This window comes from Carassius auratus, chromosome 12 (genome assembly GCF_003368295.1).
Source record: "Carassius auratus strain Wakin chromosome 12, ASM336829v1, whole genome shotgun sequence".
In the NCBI taxonomy this organism is placed as follows: domain Eukaryota; kingdom Metazoa; phylum Chordata; class Actinopteri; order Cypriniformes; family Cyprinidae; genus Carassius; species Carassius auratus.
In genome coordinates, this window is record NC_039254.1 from 6,292,619 (window position 1) to 6,316,775 (window position 24,157).

The 24,157-nt window shown below is 38.6% G+C and overlaps 1 protein-coding gene across 7 annotated transcripts in view; it reads left to right on the forward strand.

Moving 5' to 3' along the window:
- The window catches only part of LOC113111617 (RNA binding protein fox-1 homolog 3-like), a 384,232-nt gene that overhangs the window by 328,079 nt on the left and 31,996 nt on the right, over positions 1–24,157 (forward strand). For all 7 annotated transcript variants that reach the window (XM_026276558.1, XM_026276555.1, XM_026276556.1 and 4 more), the window contains 3 exons: positions 7,024–7,272; positions 15,557–15,703; positions 22,385–22,438. In XM_026276558.1, the coding sequence (XP_026132343.1) occupies positions 7,024–7,272; positions 15,557–15,703; positions 22,385–22,438 (450 nt within the window). The remainder of the gene's footprint in view (positions 1–7,023; positions 7,273–15,556; positions 15,704–22,384; positions 22,439–24,157) is intronic.

The window sequence follows — 24,157 nt, forward strand, 5'->3', positions numbered from 1 at the left end:
CACTCAATTTCAATTTCAAAGTACTTTATCGGGATGATTGTTTTACATACAATATTGCCAAACATCAATATACACCAAAGAGGTGGCTGTAATGGTAATAAAAATGACAATAAAATGTATTATTATTTTAATATTTATATTTTATACAGTATTTATTTCTTACCTCATTGACAAATTGTTGTTGTTATTGTTGTTTAACCATAAATCTCATTCAGTTTTGTTTGATGGATACTTCAAATAATAATAAATCAACAAATAAATACATTTGCCAATAAGACAAGGAGAATAAACTTTAGAAAAGTAATTAAGCTTTCCTAATAAATTTGTTATAATATAATTTTTTCTTTATATAGATTATCTTTTACCAAAAGCATTTTACTCTTGTGCACATATTTAGTTGAATCAAATGTTTTATTTTTCATATACTGCTCTTTTGAATGTTTTATATGTCACAGAATCCTGAAAAAAATGTATCACACTTTCCTCAGAAATATGCAGACGCACAACTGTTTTAATAATAATAGTTATGATAATACTAAGTGTTTCTTGAGCATTGAAGAAAATACTGGCATAATGGCTGATGAAAATGTAACATTTCTGTAACAGGAATAAATGATTTACATATGGGGGGGGGTATTTTACAACAATTGTGAATATTTTTCTAATATTAAAAAAAAAAAAAAAATCCACACAGTTATATTAATTTTATACTTCCTGTCATAAACATGCACAGATATTAGTTTTTTTATATTATTATTATTTCTTCCAGGTTTTTTTTCCCCATTCATTTCGAAATAAGAAACGTTGATGTGTGTACAGTGTCTGTGTTTGAGGCAATAGATTCATATGAAAATGTCCTGTTTCGTTCTGTGGTCAGATTAGTGTAGTTCTTGATGTAACGACATCTTCTATCTTCTCTGGTCTGGTGACAGTCGCTTACACGCCTGTCCAACTCACTCGCAAAACATCTCAAACTTCAAGCGGAGCTGTGAGCAACCGTGATCTGCTCCACTGAGGATTTTTATTCCTTCCCGTGTTTGTGTCGAGCTTTCGCAAGCATTTGCTGACAGTGTTGATCAAAAATTGCATAAGGCCTCCCTTTGAAACTGATGAAAGTCTTGAGTTATTGGCAATCTTTGGCTCCATTCATCTTGCAACCTGTGGAGTGGCTGTTTGTGGTCCCGGTGGTAAGGCTAAGGGTTAAATCCTAGCTTGAATGACTTGGATGCCCCACTCACTCTCCCCATTGGGAAGGAAAATAAATTTATTTAGCGAGCATCGGCTGGGGCTCTAAGGCTGGCAGAGGGTGGAGGAATAGGGGTTGGGGGTGGATAATACCATTTAGCTCATCGGGAAAATCATTTACGGGCACAATTTGACGACAAGGATCGAGGGATGTTTTTAGTGTGGCATGGCTTCAGTCATATTGATGGAGCTCTTTCTCTAGCCTCCTTCGGTTCTCTCTCACACTCGCTCTCTCGTTTCTGTCTTCCACATTTATAAGCTATCGGAGTCTCATTCTACAGAACGATGTGGAAAGGGCACTGATTAAATAAAAGCTGCTGCAGTGGAGGGTTGTATTAAATATCAATTTCTGATTTAAGTTTATCAAAAACAAAACCACATAGCGAGTGATTTTTCTCCGCTCCATGGCCCTCTCAGTTCAGTCTCGCAGTCTGCCTCTGTAAGATGAAGGATGAACGGTTTGTTTAGACTTCACTATATGAAGCCTGTATGTATTTCCTGTGTAAATTGGCACTTCTCATAACAGTAATGGCCATTTTTAAATCATGTCGAGTTTGGCTGTATGATGGAGGCTGAGAGGTATGTGAACAGAATTTATTTAATTCAGTGTGTGTACTCCTATAGGAATATTAAATGTGTGATAAGACACAAAGAGGTCAGATCTCTAATGTTACGGTTAGCTTCTGTTCCCTCACACCAGTGCATTATGGGAGCTGTCCGCGGTGCTGAAGGCTTTTCAGCACTGCTGTAATGTACAGCAAAGTTGGACAAAATCAGAATTTCAGAATTGACTCTTTCTCAGTTTGAATTCATGAAATTTTAATTGTAAAAAAACTTTTAATTGTCAGAAATTGAAATGAAAATTTTAACATGAATAGCCATGTCTGTCTGGTTTCAGTTTTAAAGAAAATAAGCTATGTAGTTGTCTGTCTCTTTGTCTATTTAAACTATGTTCAAGTTTAAAAAAAAAACACATTGAGGAATTAATGTTACTAACTCTTATATATTTTTACAAATATAACACAAAATTTTGATTTTAATCATGTTTTATGGTGATCTTAAATTCCGCATTTGTAATTTCAAGTAAATTATCATTGGAATTTCTTCATCCTAGCAGGAATTCCGTTTAATTTAAAAGGCTTCTAAACTGAATCAAGCACTCGAGTTCTGACGAACTCTTTCAACTGACTTCAGACATTTCACCACAATTTTTCTCTCTCTCTCATCTCGCCATAACCTCACATCATGTAGTGGTCACTCCCTGACCACTGTGATGACGGACAGTCCCAGAGGTTTGGTTTTACCGCACATCCTCTCGGCGTCTGTGGTGGACTATGGTACAAGCTCAGGTCATCACTCAAGCTCTCTGTGACCGCAGGCGGATCTAATGGGAGCTAATCGGGCGTCAGCTCTCTTAGGTCATTTTTGCTTAACCTTCCAGAAAAAAACCTAATGCACATAGAAACAATAAAAACATAGGCCAGGCGGGTTTAGAGACCAAACACCTTCAGCACAGGTGTAAAATGGAGAAAACAAAGCACATTATGTTGTTTGCAGGTGCAAGAGCCGGAAAAAACACATCGAAAATGTGAGGCTGGATTACTGACTATTTCATCCGCCTCATAGCCTGCCAGATGCAAAGGAAGCTGCTCTCTATCCTTCATCCTATCTTTGGAAAATGTGGCTTACTCGTCCATTTAGCTCACTGAATATTTCATAGTGCGGAGTCAACACACACGGCAATCAAAAGGTGATTTCAAGCGGAAGACATATCCGGCTGACTTTATGGGTGGGCGAGCATCTCACCCGGACCCCCCACCACCATCACCACCTTACTTTCTGCCCAAATCCCAAGACAGAGTGATGACCACCCCTCCCTGTCAGGCCAAGCTACTGTTTTACAGGCTGCTGGACAGACCTCACCCCCATTGGTGCTTTGAGACAGGGGCCTGCATCAATACTGATTAATGTTTTAGTGAATTACAATATCCACCCCAGGCTATGGGCTGCCTCAAACTTTTTCCTCTATCTGACTAGGAGAGAGACAGACACAGCCTGGGTGGTGCAACTTGAGGAGTGGGATGAAAGAAAAAGATGCAGAGTTAGATGGATGGACACGTAGACTCAGAGAGACAAACTTCCACATCTAATCAATACAACACCAGCACTTGTCAAAACTCAACTGAAGTTGCATGTACGGGCTTGTGTGTTTGTGTATCAAACTGTACATGTTTCATCAAAACGAAACTGTACATCGATGCTTAGCACACCGTGTGTTGCGTCACCGTCTCAGTTTGAGCTTCTGGAACTTCGAGACACTTGTAAGAAAGTGCAAACAGATGGAAAGAACTGAGAAGTAATACAATTCCAGCTTCCTTATTCCTCATTCCTTCTCACCCCTCCACGCCTGTCCGTCGTGCGTTCGGCCACGGAAGAGTGCATTTTTCATTTGGATAATGGAGCATTGACTCTAATTGAGAGGACAGCCTCATTTGTTTGCCAACATGTCAATGGCTGGGCCTCTCATTGTTTCCACTACATTTACATTAATGCATTTCTCCCCACTTCTATTAAACGGCATCCCTCCCCAGCCAAAGCTGCTGCTGCCTAATGCTGCTTAGTCAGTGAAAAAAGGTTAATAACAATCAAGCAGAAATGGGAAAGAAAGGCTCTGTGTTTCCTACGGCTCTTCATTGGCCTTCAGTAATGGACAGCGGTTGAAAAGGCAGAGGAGACCAAATTCTGCTGAGATTTTCTCTTTTTGTAATTTTATTTATGGGCTTTTTAGCCCATATTATAGAACAATTGAGAAAGACAGGAAAGTTGAGAGAATGGTATTGCGAAATGACCGTAGGATGTACTCAAACATGAATCCTCAAGAGCCAACAGCTCTCAAGCTCTCAAAAACCACAGATTTATATTTTTTTAGTTGTATTGATTTGAATAATTATTTTATAAGTATTTTAAATATTTTTATTTAACTTAATAATGTATTTTACATGAATATCCTTTCAGAATTTTGTTATTTTAATAATTTTGTAATTATTATTTGTTATTTTTATGTTTTTAATATTAATATAATATTTTTTAGATTTACATTTTTATACAAATTTTAAAGATAAACCTTTATACATATTTTTCTTTTCTTTTTTTATTAGTTTATAGGAAAATAAAGAATTATACTTCATTGAATCAAAATGCAATTATGCATTCTGTTCGCCTTCTCAGGTCATATTGAGTTCAGATTCAGTAATATTATTGTCTGTACATAATACTTAACGTGGTTCCAAACAAGAAGTCGTTTGTGTCCAGAGGTGCCTGGTGTTTTATTTTTTTTAAGCTCATCAGATTTTGATTAATTAAGGAGCAGGCACAGTAAGTGCTAGAGAGATCCCATTACCCAAAGGTTGGTTAAAGGAGCTGTTATTGCCTCTCTTTGCCATGAGCTCTCAGGACAGGGTCAAACTCCAAGGTCCTAAATTTGTATAAGATTAATACGTTGATATGAGTCCCTCGGGGTAAGCAGCTTTTATATAGCAAGATTCAGACACATATAATACACAAGCACACATTTACAGAAAAACACACAATACACTTTGTACGGATGACCCAGCTGCACCTGTGCTGACAAGAGCACTCTGCCCAGAGAGTAGCCCTCATCTGTCATACACACACACACACACACACACACATCAGTGTTTTACCGTTGAGATTAGCCAGGTCATCTGTCATTACACACACACACACAGCCCTTGCACATCAACGCACTAACACACCTGCATTATGTCCAAATGAGTACTTCTCATCTCTCATCATCACACAATACACACACTCCATAAAATAAGCCATCTGACCATCTGTAGTATCAATGAAACACTCTTTAATGTGCACAAACATCGTTTTGCAGACCAAATCAAAATGAAAATTAGTTTCTTTGTGACTTTTATGTCTGTTACAGTTGCTTTATTTTATGCAATGTAATCTTGTAAAAAAAAAAAAAAAAAAAAAAAAAAAAATCATATACCAGTAATTTTTAATAACTTTCTGAAAAAGTTAAAACCCATTCTGTCCCACCAAAACATTCTGTCTGAACAGGAAATACGCCAACTCATGACAGAAAACTACACTCGTCAAGCAGCTTTTCCCATTGGGTCTTTAAGCTGCACTTCAACAACAGTCACTAAGCCAGTCTCCACTAGCACAAATGATGACATCTGTCAGAGGAAGAGAGAAAAATTACGCGCCACCACATCCTAATGTTCACTGATAAGATTAGAAAACATTGTGTTCTCCGGTAACTCAAAACGAACGGGAAAGCAACAGAGTAAAGAATCTCATTTGCATCCTCTTCAATGGAGAGAAATGGATGAGAAGAAAGAAAAAGCACATTCATTTACATGCTGATACACAGAGCGAAAGAAAGACACCTCTTCACACAGAGACCTAAATGAGGGGGTAGATACTCATTTAATTCCAGTGCAGAGACAGAGAGCGAGAGAAAGCATGTAAGTGAGACAGAATGAGGGAAACAGAGGGAGGTGAATATGAGGAAAAAGACGAGAGAGGCTGTGAAAAGGGGAAACAGCAGCTTGTATTAGAAACCTGTAATTTAAATCAAAGGTTATAATCAAAAATTTATCAGTTAATTGATCTCGCACATGCTGCTTGCCAAGAGAGCAATTTAGAACCCTGTCGCTCGGCTGCAAATCTATCGAGCGCTGCTCTATAAAGTAAGTTTGTTGCCTTGTAATGATCAAGCAGTCCTCTAATGTTCTCTAAGAGCTGATATGATAGGGCCCAGACAAAGCCATTCAGCAGCCGAGACCCCACGTGTCTCAGATGCTGCTGCTTTTCTCTGATAAGACAAAGAAAAATGCTTCAGAAGGAAGGAAGAGTACTACCAAATATTACAATTCTATACTCATTTACCCAGCCTTATCTTGTTGCAAATTTGTATGCTTTTCTTCTGTTGAACACAAAAGGAGAATTTTGATCAATCTTCATGTAATATTTGTTTCCCATCTTTTAAACTCCCGAAGTCCTGTAAGTTTTAAGATGGATGCATGTGAGGAACAAACAGAAATGTTGTTATTCTTTGATAAACTTCCCTTTTGAAAGTTATCGAGTGAGCTTAATTTGAGAACATAATCTATTGAAATCTACTACTTTAAAAGAATGAGTTGTTCACGGATCTTGTTCTCAGGTTCAACTCATTGATTCATTTCTTCGTTCAGAGAGGCTCTGAAGTTCATCACATAATCTGTTGTATGGCTTTAGAAGACTTTGAACACAGAACACAAGTCATTTGGACTGCATTTATGGTGTTATCGTGCTGGTGTTTGGATATTTTTTAAGTTTGAAAGATGTACAGTAGCCACATATTCCTTTTTTTTAACTCCTCATAAATTTGAATATCAGGTCAAAAGTGTTTGGGGGAATATCCCTTTTGCCAGCAAGAACAGGGTTCTGAATCAGCGCTTGGATTTAATCACTATAAGTGGTTTTAATATCTGAGGCTTATCATGGTGTGTGATTCAGGTTCAGATTGTCAGGTGCAGTTGCTGCTCTGCAAGTTGTTCTGCCTTTATCATGGAATTAGGTCCCATTCTCTCCTCTCATGTGTTATCACGACCCAAGCATGCAGGGCTCTTATGATGATCACTCACGTCACGTCTCGTTGCAGGCATTGTTCCTTGAAGAGCAAGAAAATCTGGATTAGTATGAGATATGTAAGGATAAAAACCGATCTGATGAAACTCTCTCCCTCTTTCTTTCCAGGGTAACCAGGAGGCCCCTGCTCCCCCAGAAGCCATGGCTCAGCCGTACGCTCCAGCACAGTATCCTCCCCCTCCACCTCAGAACGGGTTGCCTGGCGAATACACCCATCCTGGGCAGGACTACACGGGGCCCAGTCCGGTCCCTGAGCATGCTGCAGCCCTCACTATCTACACACCCACACAGACACACAGCGAGCAACCTGGCACTGACAGCAGCACGCCTTCCCTCACAGGGACTAGCAGCATACCAGTGAGTGCCACTAGCAGCATGCAGCATTAATGATTTTATTTTACTCAGAATTCCAGAGTCATATGAGTAGCAAAATCACATTGTATAACTATGTTGCATCTAGTCTAAGGTGAAAAACCTGTGTTATTTCACAAAATTAATCCTGTTGTGAAAAAAGAAATTCTATAAAAAAAAACAGTGCAAATTTCAGTTTTATAAAGTAAAAAAATATATATATTAATGCAAAGTAAATTGCCATTGGGAGGTGGCAAAATGTTAAGAAAGTTAATAGGACGTTTTTATTAATTTTGAGTTACTTTTTACATCCTACTTTTTTTTTTTTTTTTTTCAGAATCAGACTCTAACATCCCATTTTTAACATGTCTGTATTCAGACAGACTGAGATAAAGATAAATTGGGGCTAGGAAGCAGAAGAGTGTGGAATGAATAGAGCTATAGAGCAAGTGCAAGCTCAGAAAAAAGCATAGGACAAAATAAAAGACGTTTAGAGAAAAAACATCCTTCTCCTTTTAAAGAGTTCTTCTGCTTTCTCTTTCCATTTTATCAAGCTTTAAACCATGGCTATTACATGGCTTCATATCTTAAACCCCATGGAGCCATTTACCATGGCTAACAATATCACAAACGTCTCAATGGACCACTTAACGAGTGCTGCCCAAGTGCTTTATCTGAGCATATGACAAGAAACTCAAAGTGTCCTTAGACCCGGTCCCATGGGTAAGTTGTGTCTTGTCTGTTTGTGCTACCCTTTCTTGGTTCCTACAGGCCTTTGATTAACACATTCACTTACACTGGTGGGGGAGCAGAAGGACAGATAAATCCCTAAAGGTTATTTTATTTCATTCACTTATTTATTTGATTCACTTACATTTGATTTGATGTTATATAAAGGATTCAGGGCTTGACATTCATCCTTTACAAAACCCCTATACCATGGGCCAAGATTTTAGCATCATTTAGTCACTGTATTCACTGGAAATGTTTTTGTAAATATTGGACAGTTTGGCCCAAAGTGTCCCAACTTTGTCTGCAAATCTAAGTATCTAATTAAGCATCTAAATACAGTTACTAACACCATATCTACACCGCACGCCACAGTTGTCGAGCTGCACCGCAACAGCAAAAGGCTGTCTACACTGGACACAAGAAAAAATGACAGTTAAAAATCACTTGAAATTTGCATCAGTACATGATAAATAGAAAGCAGCAGTTGCGCCGCGCCACATCCAGTGTAGACAGCATCGCGGATTATAATGAGTTTTATAGTATTTTGTCTCAACGCGCCGCTCAGGTCTGGTGACACGGTGCAACAATTACTTTTGTTGTTAATGTAGCTAAACTACTATATTTCTTACATTAACAAGATATTTAATGTTGATGATAAACACCATGAGTGTCTAATTTTTTTAAGAGGATGAAGACCTTCCTGGAGCCCAAATTTGTGTTCACAATTTGCTAATTTACATCATAGGGAACTAGGGAGTAAAATTAGACACAGCCAGAGAAAGGTCATAAGAGAGGAGTGGGAAAAAAAATTAAAGAGCATAAAACTTTTCTTCAATACAAAAAGAAGTACAAGGTCTTCCTGGCCTTGGGGTGTGGGGGGGGGTTGGATGAAAAATGTAATCTTTTTCTCTTTCTGATTGGGATATGCGTGGAGCTCTGAGGCGGTGTGGTTTAAAGGAAGTAGATGTAATCCCACGCTCAGCAGATCGCAGAGAAGCGATGCTGACAGGAACCGTAAAGGCACCTGAGCTCTGGCTGGGCTAATCCACGGCTCGATTGGAGGATGTACTTAAGCTGTCACTCTGGCCTAACCCACCAGGGAAATTCTCCCTTTCTCCCTCTTTTCTCTCTCCCCGTGGTGGATCATTAGCAAAGAAGGAACACTACACCTCAGAGAGTGGACGGTAATCACATCAGATCACATATCAGATCACAACAGCACAGACTCTAGATGCTCGGTAACTCGGCGATAAAAGACTACTTACCTCTCTGTAGGGTACGTGCTAACAGTTTTCCACTACGACTGTCATATTGCCTTGGGTGGGATTGTCTAAACTGTGATTTGCAACTCACTCAGACACAGCCGTACTGCTCAAAGGAGCGTGATGTTATGTTATTAAGGCAATGCCATTATTTCCTGCACTTATTCTTGGCCACCTTCCCTGGGTAGTTTTTACTGTGCCACTGATAATAATATTGCAGGTATAAGCGCTCTTTAAGCCTCAATATTCATTACCAGCTAAACCTGTTGTGAGTCAGATTACCTTGTCTAATTAATTAGAGCTTTGCACAAGACTGAAAGGCCAGTGTCTTATTTCTAGATGACAGGTTGACAGTTTTTATTCGCATCTCGGTGTGAGGGAGGGATGATGGGATCGGAGGGAAGGATGGCAGAGGTGTAGAAGAACAAAAAAATATAAAGCGGCTCAAGCTAATCCCTTTAAGTGAAGCGCTGGTTTGCTCTAATCGGATGTAATCTACCTGCTTGGCAGCTTTCCAATCAGATAGTTTCAATTATGTGGTTGTAGGGGCATTCTGAAGGGTGGAAGTGCTGAGCTGAGCACTTTGAAAGTGATTTGCAGATAACACTGAATGAGTGCGGCAATAGAAACGATTTAGCAGGACTCATTCCACACCCAACCGCACATAAAAACACTGGCATGAGCAAATGTGGGCAAACACGAGCCTTCTGTGACGTTGCAGTAGGAGAGGGGGTTTGGGTGTGAGGTCCAATGTGGTGGTGTATGATAATGTTCAGGCAATTATTTCTTGGTGCTGCTTGGCTGCTCCATTCCTTGAGGAACGTGAAGTGCAGGAAAGTTGCTCTTCTACAGCAGGAATGGAAACAAGAAGTGCATCGGATGTATGGAATGAGTGTAGTTAAGTGTTAGGTAAGGCTAGCTGAAAACACAAGTGAGAGGAGATGATCCAGTATATACTGTATGAGTTTGGCCAGGGTTTTTCGAAATCGATTCGATTATCTTCTTTTGAGGGATCTTCTATATATTTATACTGTGTGAAGGAACTATTACGTGTGATATTATAAAGACATTCAAATTAAGTCATTTAGCGGAAGCTTTTATCCAAAGCGACTTACAAATGAGGACAATGGAAGCAATCAAAATCAACAAAAGAGCAATGATATACAAAGACAACATGTTACTTTCGAAATGTAAATTAATTGTCTTTCATACTGCCGTTGTACTAAAGCAAAATGTTAAAATGTATTATTTTATTACTTTTAAGTAAAGTTATTAGTGTATACATCAACTTAAACAATGATAGGTAGATATCAATTTAAAGTTGATATGATGCATGTTTAATAAAAAAACTGCTGGACAGAGTCGGTCAGAGGGATAAATAGTATATATAATTTGTCATTCACTAAATCATTTATCATATTTAATCACAGGCCCTGGCAAACGGAACATTGTTATGTAACACTCCTGACTTCAGTTGTGGTAATTGCATGTCATAAACCTTTAGAGGAAGTAGTATACCTGCTTGGGGTTAATTTGGGGAGCTTCTTAGCTGACCATAAAATCCTCTCGTATGGATTTACTATTAGCTTTTTTGGCAGGATCCACAATCTGGGACTCTAATGTAGGTTAGCTCCTCCCCGTTGTCATCCTGGTAAAAGGAGGGCTGGAGAAAGGGTCATAGTCTGTCTGAATGTACAAGAAAGACATCAAATCCTCCTCTAAAAAATCTCACGACATCCTCCGTAGAACGACCTGGCAACCCAGGCGAGCGGGGAGTTTGCCTCCGCCTCGAACGTTGAACACTTTTAATTACTTTTCACCTCGTCTGCGGAACTTGGGAGAGCAAAGCCCTCTGAAACCTTGTCTCTGAAAGAGACAGATGCAGCCCATGCTAGTTGCAATATAATTAACATGCAATTAACACAAATTAAAAGGCAAATTGCGCAGACGAACCCCCTGTAGATGGCTGCTTAGTGGTGACGATGAGATAATTAGATCCAAACCTGGAGTGCGGAGTCTCCAACGCTTACCTCTTCTCTCCCTCTCCTGGCCTGGTGTCAACTCCTCCAGAGAAGAGTGCTCCAATCCACCACACTCAAGAGAAGGGTAAGTGCTCCGAATAAAGCCAGAGAGATCATATCGTTCTAGTCGAGAGCGAGTGAGCCGGACCATGTGTTTTACAAAGCGTTTGTTATGGTGGAACAATTGTCCTCTTTTTAAGGAAAGTGCGCAAGACGAATGTGAAGCAGCCCTACGATTTCTCTTCATTTTTATCACTGTTCGCTACTCGCTGTGCCGCGTCGCTACATGATGACTTACATCTGAGAGGCCCTAGTCAATACGTGTTCCTATAAAGTAAGCAAATCAAAGCCCTCATCCTTCTCTCAAGCACTTCGTTGGGCAGATCGAGGAATCGGAGGCTCTCAGAGGCCACGCTCCGCCGGTCGGTAATGGGCGAGTCCGCGCCGTCGCACTGCTCACCTGTTAGACATGATAGATAGCGCGGCTCTCTCCACAGCGACTGCAGACAGAGCATGTGAATGACCGATGGCACCGGCGTGATGGATGAGGATGAGGGAGCGGGAGCCCAGGGAGCAGGGGCACCAGGGGGTAATTGCACCTCCGCTTGCCCATCCATCTGCTCGGCTTTCCATCTACCACCATCAGGCAGAGGCTACGGGCCTCCGCTGCTCGCCGACCTCGGGCGGCATACACAAGGGGCAGTACGACAGGCTGTGTGGATCCAGAGCCGACCTGTGTGCTTTATCTTAACAGGACTTGACTGTCTACATCGCTGTGATGATTGATAGTGCCAATGTGCTGGTAAACACGGTGTCCTCTCACAGAGACCACGGAGAGCCCATTGGGAGAGACTGTACATTAGAGAAGATGAGGAAGTTGTCAGGTGGAAAAAGCAGAAGTTTGGTGACCCTCGACATTTAATGGTTCAGAGGTTTTGCCGTTGTTATACTGTATAACCTGTAGCAAGAGTTCAAACGTGCCTTCATTTTTCTCAAATAAGGCTAGTTATTGATTACTGACAGCGTGAAGGGTGTATGTTTAGCATTGTTTATATACAACATATAATGGGGATTTTTTAACACAGATTATTATATTATATTATATTCTGTCATTAATTATGCTTTCCAATAGCTGAAAAACTTTCTTTGTTCTTTAAAGCATACATTTTAAACAATATTTGAATTGTTTTTGTCCATACAGTGCCCAAACAGCACTGGGCCAAATATATGGACAAAATAAACACTGAGACATTTTTCGAAACAACATCAATATTTTTACTCTTGGTTTTATATTTGTTTCCCCTAAAAATTGACTTTGGTTGAGCTCATCATACTGTAGCTACTGTACTTTACTGCTGTAAAATGAACATATTTCTTTCAATAAGGTTGCTTGAATAAATATTAGATAAGCACAGAATATGCTTGTCTGCATGGTTTATTATCTTTATGTTGATTGCAAAAAAAAAATAATAATCTTTGAGACCCATAGAAATGTAAAGTCGCTTCTGTCATGTTACTGGTGTCATTTCCCCTGTAAAGACATATGTCCTCTGCAATAATGGTTTTGTTCAGCGAGTTAAACTTTAAAATCTCATTTCAGCTGATATTTTATCATGCCATTTTTCACCTTCTCTCTGTAATGAGTGAAAAAATGAACGCCTTCCAGGTCCAAATCTTTCGCATTTGAGTAGGTATTATGTTCTTAGCTGTGTCTACATAATTGCATTTACTTCACCTTTTTCCTCTATTTTTCTCTGTCAGGGTGCGAGGGAAAAGGGATGGAGTGATAGATATCTCATTATATCTTCATTACCTAATACATGATATATTGCCGTCTTCTATGATTCATATCTCTAGTGTGTTTTGTGCCTAATGAGGGGGAATTTGTCCAGCCCACTTATTATAATTAACCATGTACATAAAATGCAAGAAAACACACTTGGAATGTACGGATAAATCTCAATACTATCAAAAATGATTGAAAAATCAATTCAGTAGGGATGCACAGAAATCATGTGAGAAAGTTTTGATTTCCAGCATCAGTTTTTAATCTTCAGAATTCACTTTAGTACTCATTTTATGCACGAAAAGTTTAAGCCTATTATTTCCGCCTGTTTTAGGCTTTTCTGACTTTTGAAAGCTTAATAAGATCCAAAAACTTAACCATTTCATTCTATCTAGCGTGTCAGGTTTCAGGCTGTTTATACTCCATTGACTTCCAGTCCTTTTTAAGTATTTAGAGCTACTGCTATTGTTCATACAATATTAACAACATTTTATTATTAACTTGTTATTCACTGTTTGCGGACCTGAATGATGCCTCAAATCATGAAACTTTACTTCTGCTTTACTTTTAATGCACTTTCAGATACATTTTCACATTACTGATGATAACAAAAATACCCCGTAGTTTTACACTGAAGAAACCCAAGCCATTTGTAAGAGAATATCATAAAGACTGTGGATTGTACTGTTCTAGGCTAGAAAGAAAGCCAATTTCTTTTTCTTTCTTTCTTTCTCTCTTTCTTTCTTTCTTTCTTCCTTTCTCGTTTTCTCTCTCTCTCTCTCTCCACAGTGTGATTCCGCTCTAGAATACAGCTGTCTATGGGCCCAGCCAAATGTAGCTGTCTTCAGCACTTCTTTCTCATTGATCCTGCTAAGCTGGGGGAAGTTTAGCTGACATCATCTCTTCATCTGTGCTCCCATGTTCTTCTAATTCATTATGTACATGAAGGGCTGCCGCTCTGGTGCTGCGCTCACCATGCTTTTTCCTTCACTGAACATGTCTGCAAACAATAGCTGAAAAACATAACAAACTCTTAAACGCAGAGGATTCTTCTGCATCTGCCAGCCTTTGCATCATGTCTGGATTAATTATTAATTCAGTTATGCACTAACCTGATCCTCCCTCAAGAGCATTTTTATAGATATTGATTTATTATTTCTTTCTGTATTGTTTCATAATATTTGATATGATTGCATGTACATAGGTGTAGACAAACAAATATTTTCACTGATATTATTCACACTTTTCCACTTAAATATGTGTTACTACTTACTGTATATTTTATCACATTTTGGTTATTTTGAGTATATGTTCAGTCTAGTATGTTTAATCTGCACCACAGGTTTTCTTCCGAAATCTGCTCAGAAATGCAAAAAAAAAAAAAGTGTTATTGTAAATATGAAATTATCATAATATTATGAATATATGTATTTTATTTGATAATATATATCATAATAATATATTTATTTATTTATTTAAATTATTTGTAACGTACATATTAATATAACATTTTTTTAATTAAATCAACAATGCACATGTAGTTTTTATTACGGGGGAAAGGAATATTTAGTTTTTTTATTAACTAATAAGCAAAAAAAATATTTTTATTTTTAATTAATTTATAATTTTAAGCTAAAAAAATAAATTTCTTGGTTCATTTTTTTGGGAGTTTGGGAATTATTGGTTAATTTCTAGTAAAGACACCACTGCATGAAGCATGGTTTTTCATAATAATGTTATAATATATTTATTTATTTATTTAAAATATTGTGTATGTTAAATCAGCAGGGCATATGTTGTTTCTATTGTTAAGGGGTGTGGAATATATATATATTTTTTTATCAAATGCTAAATTAAAAAAAAAAAAATTATCATCTTGGATAGAATATTGTTTAATAATTAAAAAAATACAAATCTTAATCTTGGTTGAGTTCTAGTCAAAACACACCATGTGTGGCAGGGCGTCTGGTCGGAGTCTGGTCAGATGAGGTCTTATAAAGCTCAGAGAGCAGCGAGAGACATCGTGAGAATGGGATGAAGGCTGTAGCATCAGGGCTTGTGAGGTGAAAGATGAATGTGTGTCAGGGACAGCAGTCCATCCTGGAGCACAACTGTGTCACTACCATTTCCTCCACATGACGGACAAATGAGCACACCATCTTAACGCTTACTTTCTTTCTCCCTCTCCCATTCTCCCTCAGGTCTTTATAGGCAGCTGCTCAGTAAATGCATTCTCTGGTCTCCCCATGTCAGAGGTTTTTTTTTTCTTTAATTCTGTATCCACCCTTCCTGACAGCTTCCTTAATCTTCACCGCCACATACAAATGTTGGCAGAGTAGAGGGAATTTGTAATATGCCACCAGCATTCACCAGCATTCCCCTGCTCACCCACCCCTTCACCGCCCGTAACCGTTGCCCGCTGCACTTTTTCCCTTTTGTGATGGTATCTGAGGTAGGAACTAACAGGGCTCTGCTTGTGTGTCTTTCAGCAAGTGGATGATGTGGCACAGACAGACGGCTCTCAGCAGCTTCAGCTCCAGACCTTAGACTCTTCGGAGAAGCAGCAGCCCAAACGGTTACACGTCTCCAACATTCCCTTCCGCTTCCGTGACCCAGACCTCCGGCAAATGTTCGGGGTGAGTCTTAAGCCTCGGCCAGATGGCAGCAGGTTGTATCTCAGAGGAAGGCCTGATTATCAATCCTGTTTCAACTCTGACAAGGACATTGATCTTGAATGCAACAGAGAAAAACCTGTTTAAATAATGTAGGTTTAGATTTTTTATCTCTTTCTCTCTCTCTCTTAAAGGACTAAACTAGGACTGTCAATTTAACATTTTAATTGAGTTACCTAGTGTGGCCAGTATAGTCTGATTCCCAAACAAATAAATTTCATGAGACTTTTTTTTTTAAAATGAAAAACATACATTTTAACCACTATAGTCCATTTATTGCTTTCATACACACCCTGCCATTCAAAAGTTTGGGATCAGTAAGACTTTTAATATTTTTAAAGAAGTTTCTTCTGCTAAAGTTTGGGATCAGTAAGACTTTTAATATTTTTAAAGAAGTTTCTTCTGCAAATCAAGGCTACTTTTATTTGATTAAAAATACTGAAAAAAATGTATCTACTTTAAATCATTACTCCAGTCTTCAGTGTCACATGATCCTTCAGAAGTCATTCTAATGTGCTGATTTATTCTAAATGTTAGAAACGGTTGTGCTGCTTCATATCATTTTGGAATCTGTGATACGTTTTTCAGGATTTTTTGATGAGTAAAAGTTAAAAAGAAAAGCATTTATTAAAAATATACCTATTTTCTAATAGTTAAAGTATTTATTATCAACTTTGTATTAATTAAACATAAAATAAATAAATAAATAAATATTGTTATATGTATATTGTTATATGTATATTGTATATTGTATATTGTATAAAGATTTCAATCTTTTTCTTTTTAAATGATGTTCTTTTTCACTTTTTATTCATCACAGCATCCTGAAAAAATGTCACAGATTCTAAACAAATATCAAGCAGCTCAGCTGTTTCCAACTTTGATAATAAATCAGCATATTAGAAAGATTTCTGAAGGATCATGTGACATTAAAGACTGGAGTAATGATGCTTTTTTTTTTTTTTTGAGTTTTGATCTCAGAAATCAATGACAGTTTACATTTATATTAAAATAGAAAAATGTTATTTTAAATTATATTTATATATATATATAGCTGAAGCCAATTATTGCATGGCATTTGTCACTTTGTCACATATTATTAAGAAACCAGAAGCCAGAGACATTTCATAATGTTAAAAATTAATGTTATGAAGGCATTCTCAGCTAATATTAATGTATTACATGCTTAGAAAAAATTAATTATATGTGATCAGTTCAACAACCAAGTATTATATTATGTAATTAATGTGAACAAAACTGTAGACACTGTCCACAACAAGTCAGAGTAGTCAGAGTATAGTCTAAATATTTTAACATAACCAAAGTGTTGTTTTTTTTACATTTTTTCATTTTATCCCTCCAAGCCTAGAAAGTGCATGACAAAGTGCTAATTGATTTAACTGCATTATATTAGTTTTCATTTGTATATTTACTGTAGCTTGTGACAAGGGATCAGTGAAGTTTTTTTTTTTTTTTTTTTAAGCTAGGGTATTCATTCAAAAAAGTCTTGTTATACTTTGAGCAGCATCAGGCTCACTAATGGATGGCCATTATTTAGCGTTTTATCCACAACTACTGCTCCTCAATCTGCGTTTAGATGTAAACACTCTGGGCTAGAATAAAAACAAATCTAATGAACGACTCGCAGCTTTCTATAACCAAAGAAACATCTGTGCCCGTCTCTCTAAGACTCGAGGACTCGTACAGTTAAACTCCAGCATACCTTTGAATTATCAGCAGCCAGCTAGGGAGGAGCGTTAAACACTGGCAGCTTGTTACTGGGGGCTACAGGCAGCGTAAGAAGGAGAAGTAAAAAAAACGCTGCTGGTCCCAGCTTGTTAAAAACTGGAGTCTGTGTTTATTAAGGGCACTGTATAGCAAACAGTAACACTTAAACTGGTGGAGGACTCTGGGTGCAGCCTGACTGCTGAGTCTTGAGAACATCTGTTCCTGACGCTCTTTGTTCTCTCTTAGAGAGGCTGTCCTCTCCTCTCTGCTCCTCTCCCGTTCTGCCCAGCGTTGATGTGTTGAGCAGAGAGCCACACAGTGGTCCCACCAGTGGAGACGTAATTAATAGCGCTCCTCACTGTGGTTAAAAACTAGAAGTTTATTCTCATTAGGTTTGTGTTGGCTGACAGCTCCGATGTGGAAACAGGCACATGTGTGTCCAAGTGTGTGTATGTTTGTCTGAAGAGACTGCTGCAACTTGCTGTGAAGTCTCTCAGGGACCCAGGGGTGCAATTATTCCGTGCCATAGATAGACTAGTGGGAGAGGATGGGATGGACAAGCACTGTGCACCTCTAAAGTCCCCAAAAATGTGAGAAAAGGCAAGTCTGAGAACAGTGACTGAAGCACAAGGGCAGAAGATTTCCATCTAGTGATGGTTTCAAACTCCTTAAGCACTTACTCAAGGGGTTTGCTGGCTACCCCAAAACCTTTGGCTTCTCCCCATTTTTATAGTTCTCAAAAAAAATTGCTTATTTATTAATAGAGAAATAAATGCAATGTTGACATACAGTATATTAAAATAGAAAACAGTTATTTTAATTTGTAATAATATTACACCCTATTAGTATTAGTAAATTGTATATTAGTAATAGTGTATTTTTGATCAAATAGATATCTAATGTAGATGTTAAAAAGATTATTAATAATAGATATAAATGATATATAAATATAACAAATATGGCAGAAGGATACTTGTTTTAATGTAACTTTAATAACACAAACTGTTTGAGATGTAATTGTTTTACTTGTGTCAAAAAATAGTTTCGAGACAGAAGTACATTTTAAATTTAACCTCCAAATGAATGACTTGTATCTTTCAGTGTTACTTCTTTTGAATATTGTAGATAAACAGTGACAGATCACACTCACTTTTAACTCAAGACAGCTTTCTAAACCATTTTCTGGTTTCTCAATTTAGCAAGATGGAAATTCAATTTGGAATAGCTGATTATGAGAACTGCAATTTTACGAGTCTTTTTCCTCATTCGAGTACACTGGCTTGGGCCGTAGTCAGACAAAGAGGGACGATTAAAAAGCTCTATTACCCAACCTTATTTGATGCTCATTTTATAATTAGAAAAAGACATCCAAAGCAATTATACAGATGAGTATGTGGATTTAATGCTAGAGTATGAAATTGGTTTTAAAGCACCACCATGACGATTCCACACAGAGGATGCAAAATTGTGCGACTCCTCCCATAATACTCCCCTGCACTGATTTGAGCAATCCTACACTTCAGTGCATATGTATATACCAGCAATAAAAATGAACCCTAGCTCTGGGGAAAGTTAGTATTAGATTAAAACAGGGACCATGTTATTCTGAATTAATAGACCGTTATTCCCCTTGGTATTTCCCTTAGAGGTTTGAATCTTCTAAAATATTGATCACCCAAGGGACTGCAGGGGTTTACCTAGAATCTCAAACAAGAGCAGAAGCCCCATATGCTTTCATAATGGGTTTATAATGATACCTGCTTGATTTCCAGACAAAACCATCTTAATGTCACGCTACTGACTTGCTATTTTAACTACTCTCCCTCCATTTTCACAGCAAAGCAGACTCGCTTCAAACTATTCTCATGAAACGTTTTCCCAACCTATCAAGTGTGTGGACCACCAGCAGTCTCACACTGCGATCTCCCATTGATCCTAATTTCATGTAGGCCTACACTCTTATTAAAGCTCTCTGCTGTAAGGCAGTGGCTATGATGGGGCCTATGGTGACTAGCTGTGATTAGTTCGGATTTCCCAGGGATGACTACCCTGGGAAATATTTCAGCAATACCATAAGCCTATTAGGGTGGGTTAAAACCATTAGCGTCCGCAGACTTTGTTTAGAGCGAATTGTCTGCGGTCGTGAGCAGGTTCACGCTGAGATGCAAATGTCGGCGTTTGATTCCGGCTCTGGCGGGAGGGAAAAAAGCATCCTAATTTGAACAAATGGAGGGAATCGTGTCAAGTAGCAGCTGTTTGGGTTTGGCTGCGGAATTTGAATTGGGCTGGAAAAAAGCAAGCGTGGTAGATCAAGCAACAGCCGGCTGAAATGAACTGCGAGGCGTCAGTTTTTTTTCCCCCGCTTGAGATCAGAGTGGAATGCTCAGCCTCCTCCACGCCGCAAATATGCACATATACAGTCCACCTCTGGTTCTCCCCACGGCTGGGCGGATGAAAGGCGGCTCTTCTTAACCTTATTAGTGACCCGGGCCCTCGATCAATCCCATTGAGCCGTAGGTGCCTGGGAGGCCCATTTCTCCCCTGTTGTGCTGAAATGAAGCCGATGCGGCCTGCTTGACAGGGTAATTAGTTTTAATGAAATAATACAGCCATTTTAGACAGCAATTAAAACCTGCTTTCATTCTTCCCATTAGGGGAACTTAAGGTTTTGCTTTCATTCCGCCGCGTTCCGTAATGATCTCCAAAGCCGGCCGCGTTAAATGGAACGCTTAAGCACCGTTAACCCTCTGGGGAGCTCCAGCCTGGCCGTCACTCCTCTCCAGCGGCCGCCAAAGTGGAAGAGAGAAATACAAACAGAACCTTTATCACATGTGTCACTTTGTGCGGCTGCTCTAATTGCTGTCCTACGCTTTCGTATAAACAGTCATGCTTACTGGCACATTTATAGCGGTGCACCCTGGAGCCTCCTGCTTCCATCTAACCAATTATTCAGGCCTGTTCCAAATTACTTCTTAAAGAAGCTGTCTCCTCCTTCGGCTAGAGCAGTGGTGACCTTGCATTGGCATGAGCTGGCATGTTTATTTATTTATTGAAATAAACTGCTTGTTTCAAGATCTCGTTGTGAAGCTTCCTAACCAAGATCCTGATTAGCATAAGGCGAGGTTAACGTGTGTTTCGTGCAGCAAGGTTGGTGTTTATCACCTCTAATCAGGCCGCTGTTTCTTCAGGGTTCACCTTTTGTCCACGGGTATGAGCGGCATTCAGTCAAAGGCCAAGAAAGTTTAAGCTTCTTTCCTCTAAGGGCAACCAGGCAACAAAATCCATATGCATCTGAAAGAAGCTTCCAGACAAAGCCGTATCTCCAAGGGAGTGGTCAGTGCCTCATGGCTAATGCTAATTAGAGAATAAAAATGAGAGATTGGGCGTTTCAGAGGGCCGTGAGAATAACAATCAGATAAAACCACAGAACGGAGTGCAAATAGCTGGAAAATAATAAACGAGTGACAGGTAATTACGAGGATGGTATTCGTCACTGAGATAATAAACAAATATATGGTTTATCATCAGTGATGATGGCTGCTCTATATCCAATTATCCTTTTTTTAATTGAGTCAGGCATTTGGTGTTAAGTCAAGCCAGAAATACCCTCTCCCGTGGCTTTGGCCAGCTTTTATCAGTCAAAAACACCACAGAAAATAACAAGCCATATCGTGTCATTAAGAGCACTGGTGCATACACAGCAGGGTGCGGCTGTGATCTTTTGAAGTTTGCTCCCATCAGCAGTATGTCCTGCTCATTCCCAGAATCCCGACCCAGCCGAGAGCTTCATGTAGTACCATTGGTTAGGAAGCTCAATTAAATTTACATCATGGGATCTGAGTTACTATTTGAAATCTACAAGATGTATTTGTAGTTTTTGTGTGATCAGTCTTATTGAGTGAATCAGTTGAGTGAATGATTGTTTTGAATGAGTCGAATAAGTGAAAGATTAATTTATCAATCACTTAGAAAAAGTCACATTTCCTTTCTGAATCAATGTTTTTGAACAGTTCAACTGATTTAAAGTTAAAATTGCATAAATCACATTAAAATCATAATAACTGCCACTTGTTTTATCAAATGACTAATTGGTTAATTTACTCACTCATAAAGACAACATACTAAATACTACTCAGCATATTACTGTTTCAGAATTCATTGAGCGTTTTTTTCTTTCCTGAATTAGTGACACTTTGATGTATTCGTTGACTCACTCTTAAAGAGAGTGGCTGCATCTGAATATTCATATTTCTTTACTAATAGTAGGCGAATGTAGTATGTCTGTATTACATTCATACTACACAAATTCATAATTTTAAAGAAAGTACTTTTTCAACAGTTACTTGTTCAGAACAAGTACCTACTCAGTGAGCAATTTCGGACACAGCAAGTCACTTCTTTCATTCCTAAATTAATCAGTGTTTTGAACAAATCAAATACATGAATGATTTATTGATACACTCTAAGAAACAGTCAGTTGCTTCACTCCTGAATGAATTAGTGTTTTGGATGAATCTATGGGTGAGTGATTCATTGACTAAATCATGAAGACACTTGTCACAAGCTACCAGTACCTGCCTCAGAAAGAGTCACTGAAATATAAAATATAATATACTGAGTAATGTTGTAATGCGTTACTTTTAAAGTAACACATTACTAATGAGTGGTACTCATCAATATCATTTCTCTGTCATGGCAAAGGAGATGTGTTAAGGTTAGTCTAGCGTGTTCATAGTGAAAGCGGTGGGTTTACTATTTTAGCTCCCCGTGCAATCAAGTACTCAAGTTTCCTGACAAACTGCACAAGAGATGACTTCTAATTATTCCTTCTCTCTCTCTCCCTCTCTGTCTTTCTTTCTTTCTCCCCTGTCTCTCCTCTTTTCTTTTTTTCCTCCCCATCTCCTTTTCTCTCCACAGCAATTTGGGAAAATTTTGGATGTGGAAATTATTTTTAACGAGCGGGGCTCTAAGGTAAGTCAGCTGGAAGAGCAGTTCTTTGTCACTTCATACTTCTTCCTCCCCACAGGTCTCCTCTTCCCTTCATGAGCCGAATAATTACAGCTCTTACACAGCAGCCGCAAAGTGACTCAAACGTCACACTCTCACACTCGCTCACATTGAGCCGAGACACGTTTTGGAAAGGTAGCTATGCCGAGAGACAACTGAGCGGTTTCAGCTGAGTAAGAGTCAACTTGCCCGGTTATATAATTCAGGAAAGTGAACGTCTGACCAACACGCAGTGATTCTACTCTTAGAGCTGTCCCACTGTAATAAGATTCAGCTGTTTAAATCTCTAGTCTTCCACTAGAAAATGGGTTATATATAGCCATTCTTCCATACAGCACTGCTGGTCTCAAAAGAGGGTGACATTTTGCTGAGGAGAACTTCTCTCACCTCCTCCTAGGCAATTCACCGGTGAATCTGCTGGAACAAACCATCACAGTGTACTCAACCTAAGCAACGCACATTATAAGATCAGCCGATCATTTACAAATAACCTGTTTCCCACTGGCCTTTTGAATTCCTATGCAGTGGCTCTGTTTCAAAATCTAGTGAGCTGCCTACTTAGGGAAGCTTGATTCACAATGGAGTCCAGTAGTGTTTGGTATTAGCATGTTACAAAGATAAAATTATGATATGATAATATGCATAAAATTGCATTGCACATTCAATTATTGGGGAAAATAATCAACTTTTAAATGCACTGAAGTAAATTGAACTGATTAACCGTATTGCTATATTTAAATGTATTCCAAATAATCTATATTCATATTTTATATATTTTTAAGAGCATGCAATTTCTAATAATATCATATATTTGAAATATATAATTATATAGCATATAAACATGTGCATCATTTTTATATTTATTTATTTATTTATTTATTAAAACAATTATTCATATACTGTATATTTACATTGATATAAAATACATTTAATATGCTGACTTAAAATTTGTCCAAAAACAAAGCATCATAATTAGGTTGCCTGCCTTTTGGAGCAGCCCTTTGCATCTATGTTCCCTTACTATACTGCCTCTGTAGGCAGCTCAGTGTAAGAATTGGAACAGAACAAGTACTGTTTGTTAGTGTTATTTATAAGCTAGTGGCTCAGCTTTCTATCTGTATGAGCAAATTAAATCCGAGATAAAAGGGAAAAACTACAAGCGCTGTGGTGAACACGGTAGTGCAAAATGTCAAAAGGATTAATTTTGCGGCCCATTTCTTTTTGATTTTTCTGTTTCCTCGTGGGCCAAGGACTCCTGGGCTGGTCTTTATTCATGCCAGACACAAGGAGTGGAGTGTCCATGTACAGTATGCATATCATACTCACAGGCCTCCCAAAGCAATTACCAGGCCATACTTGCAAAGTGTGTATGAACTAAAAGACCAGGGCTTGTTCCACGGTCTTGTTTGCTGTGCATACCTAATAGCTGTTCCGGATATGGCGTTTGGGTTGCAGCTGGCCATAACTCATGGCTGACAGCAGAGGTGGGGGTGCGGGGACAAAGCAGGCGCTTCCTAGTTTGAGCGCAAGATTGTGTGCATTAAACCTCTGAGCTCCTTTATGGCTTTGGAAACATTCCTTACATTAGTTTATATCATTTAAAGACAAGGGCAACGTCTGTAATTTATAAAGAATGAGTTTTATACTCAGCAAGACAGATGCGAGATGCACTAATGTCCACAT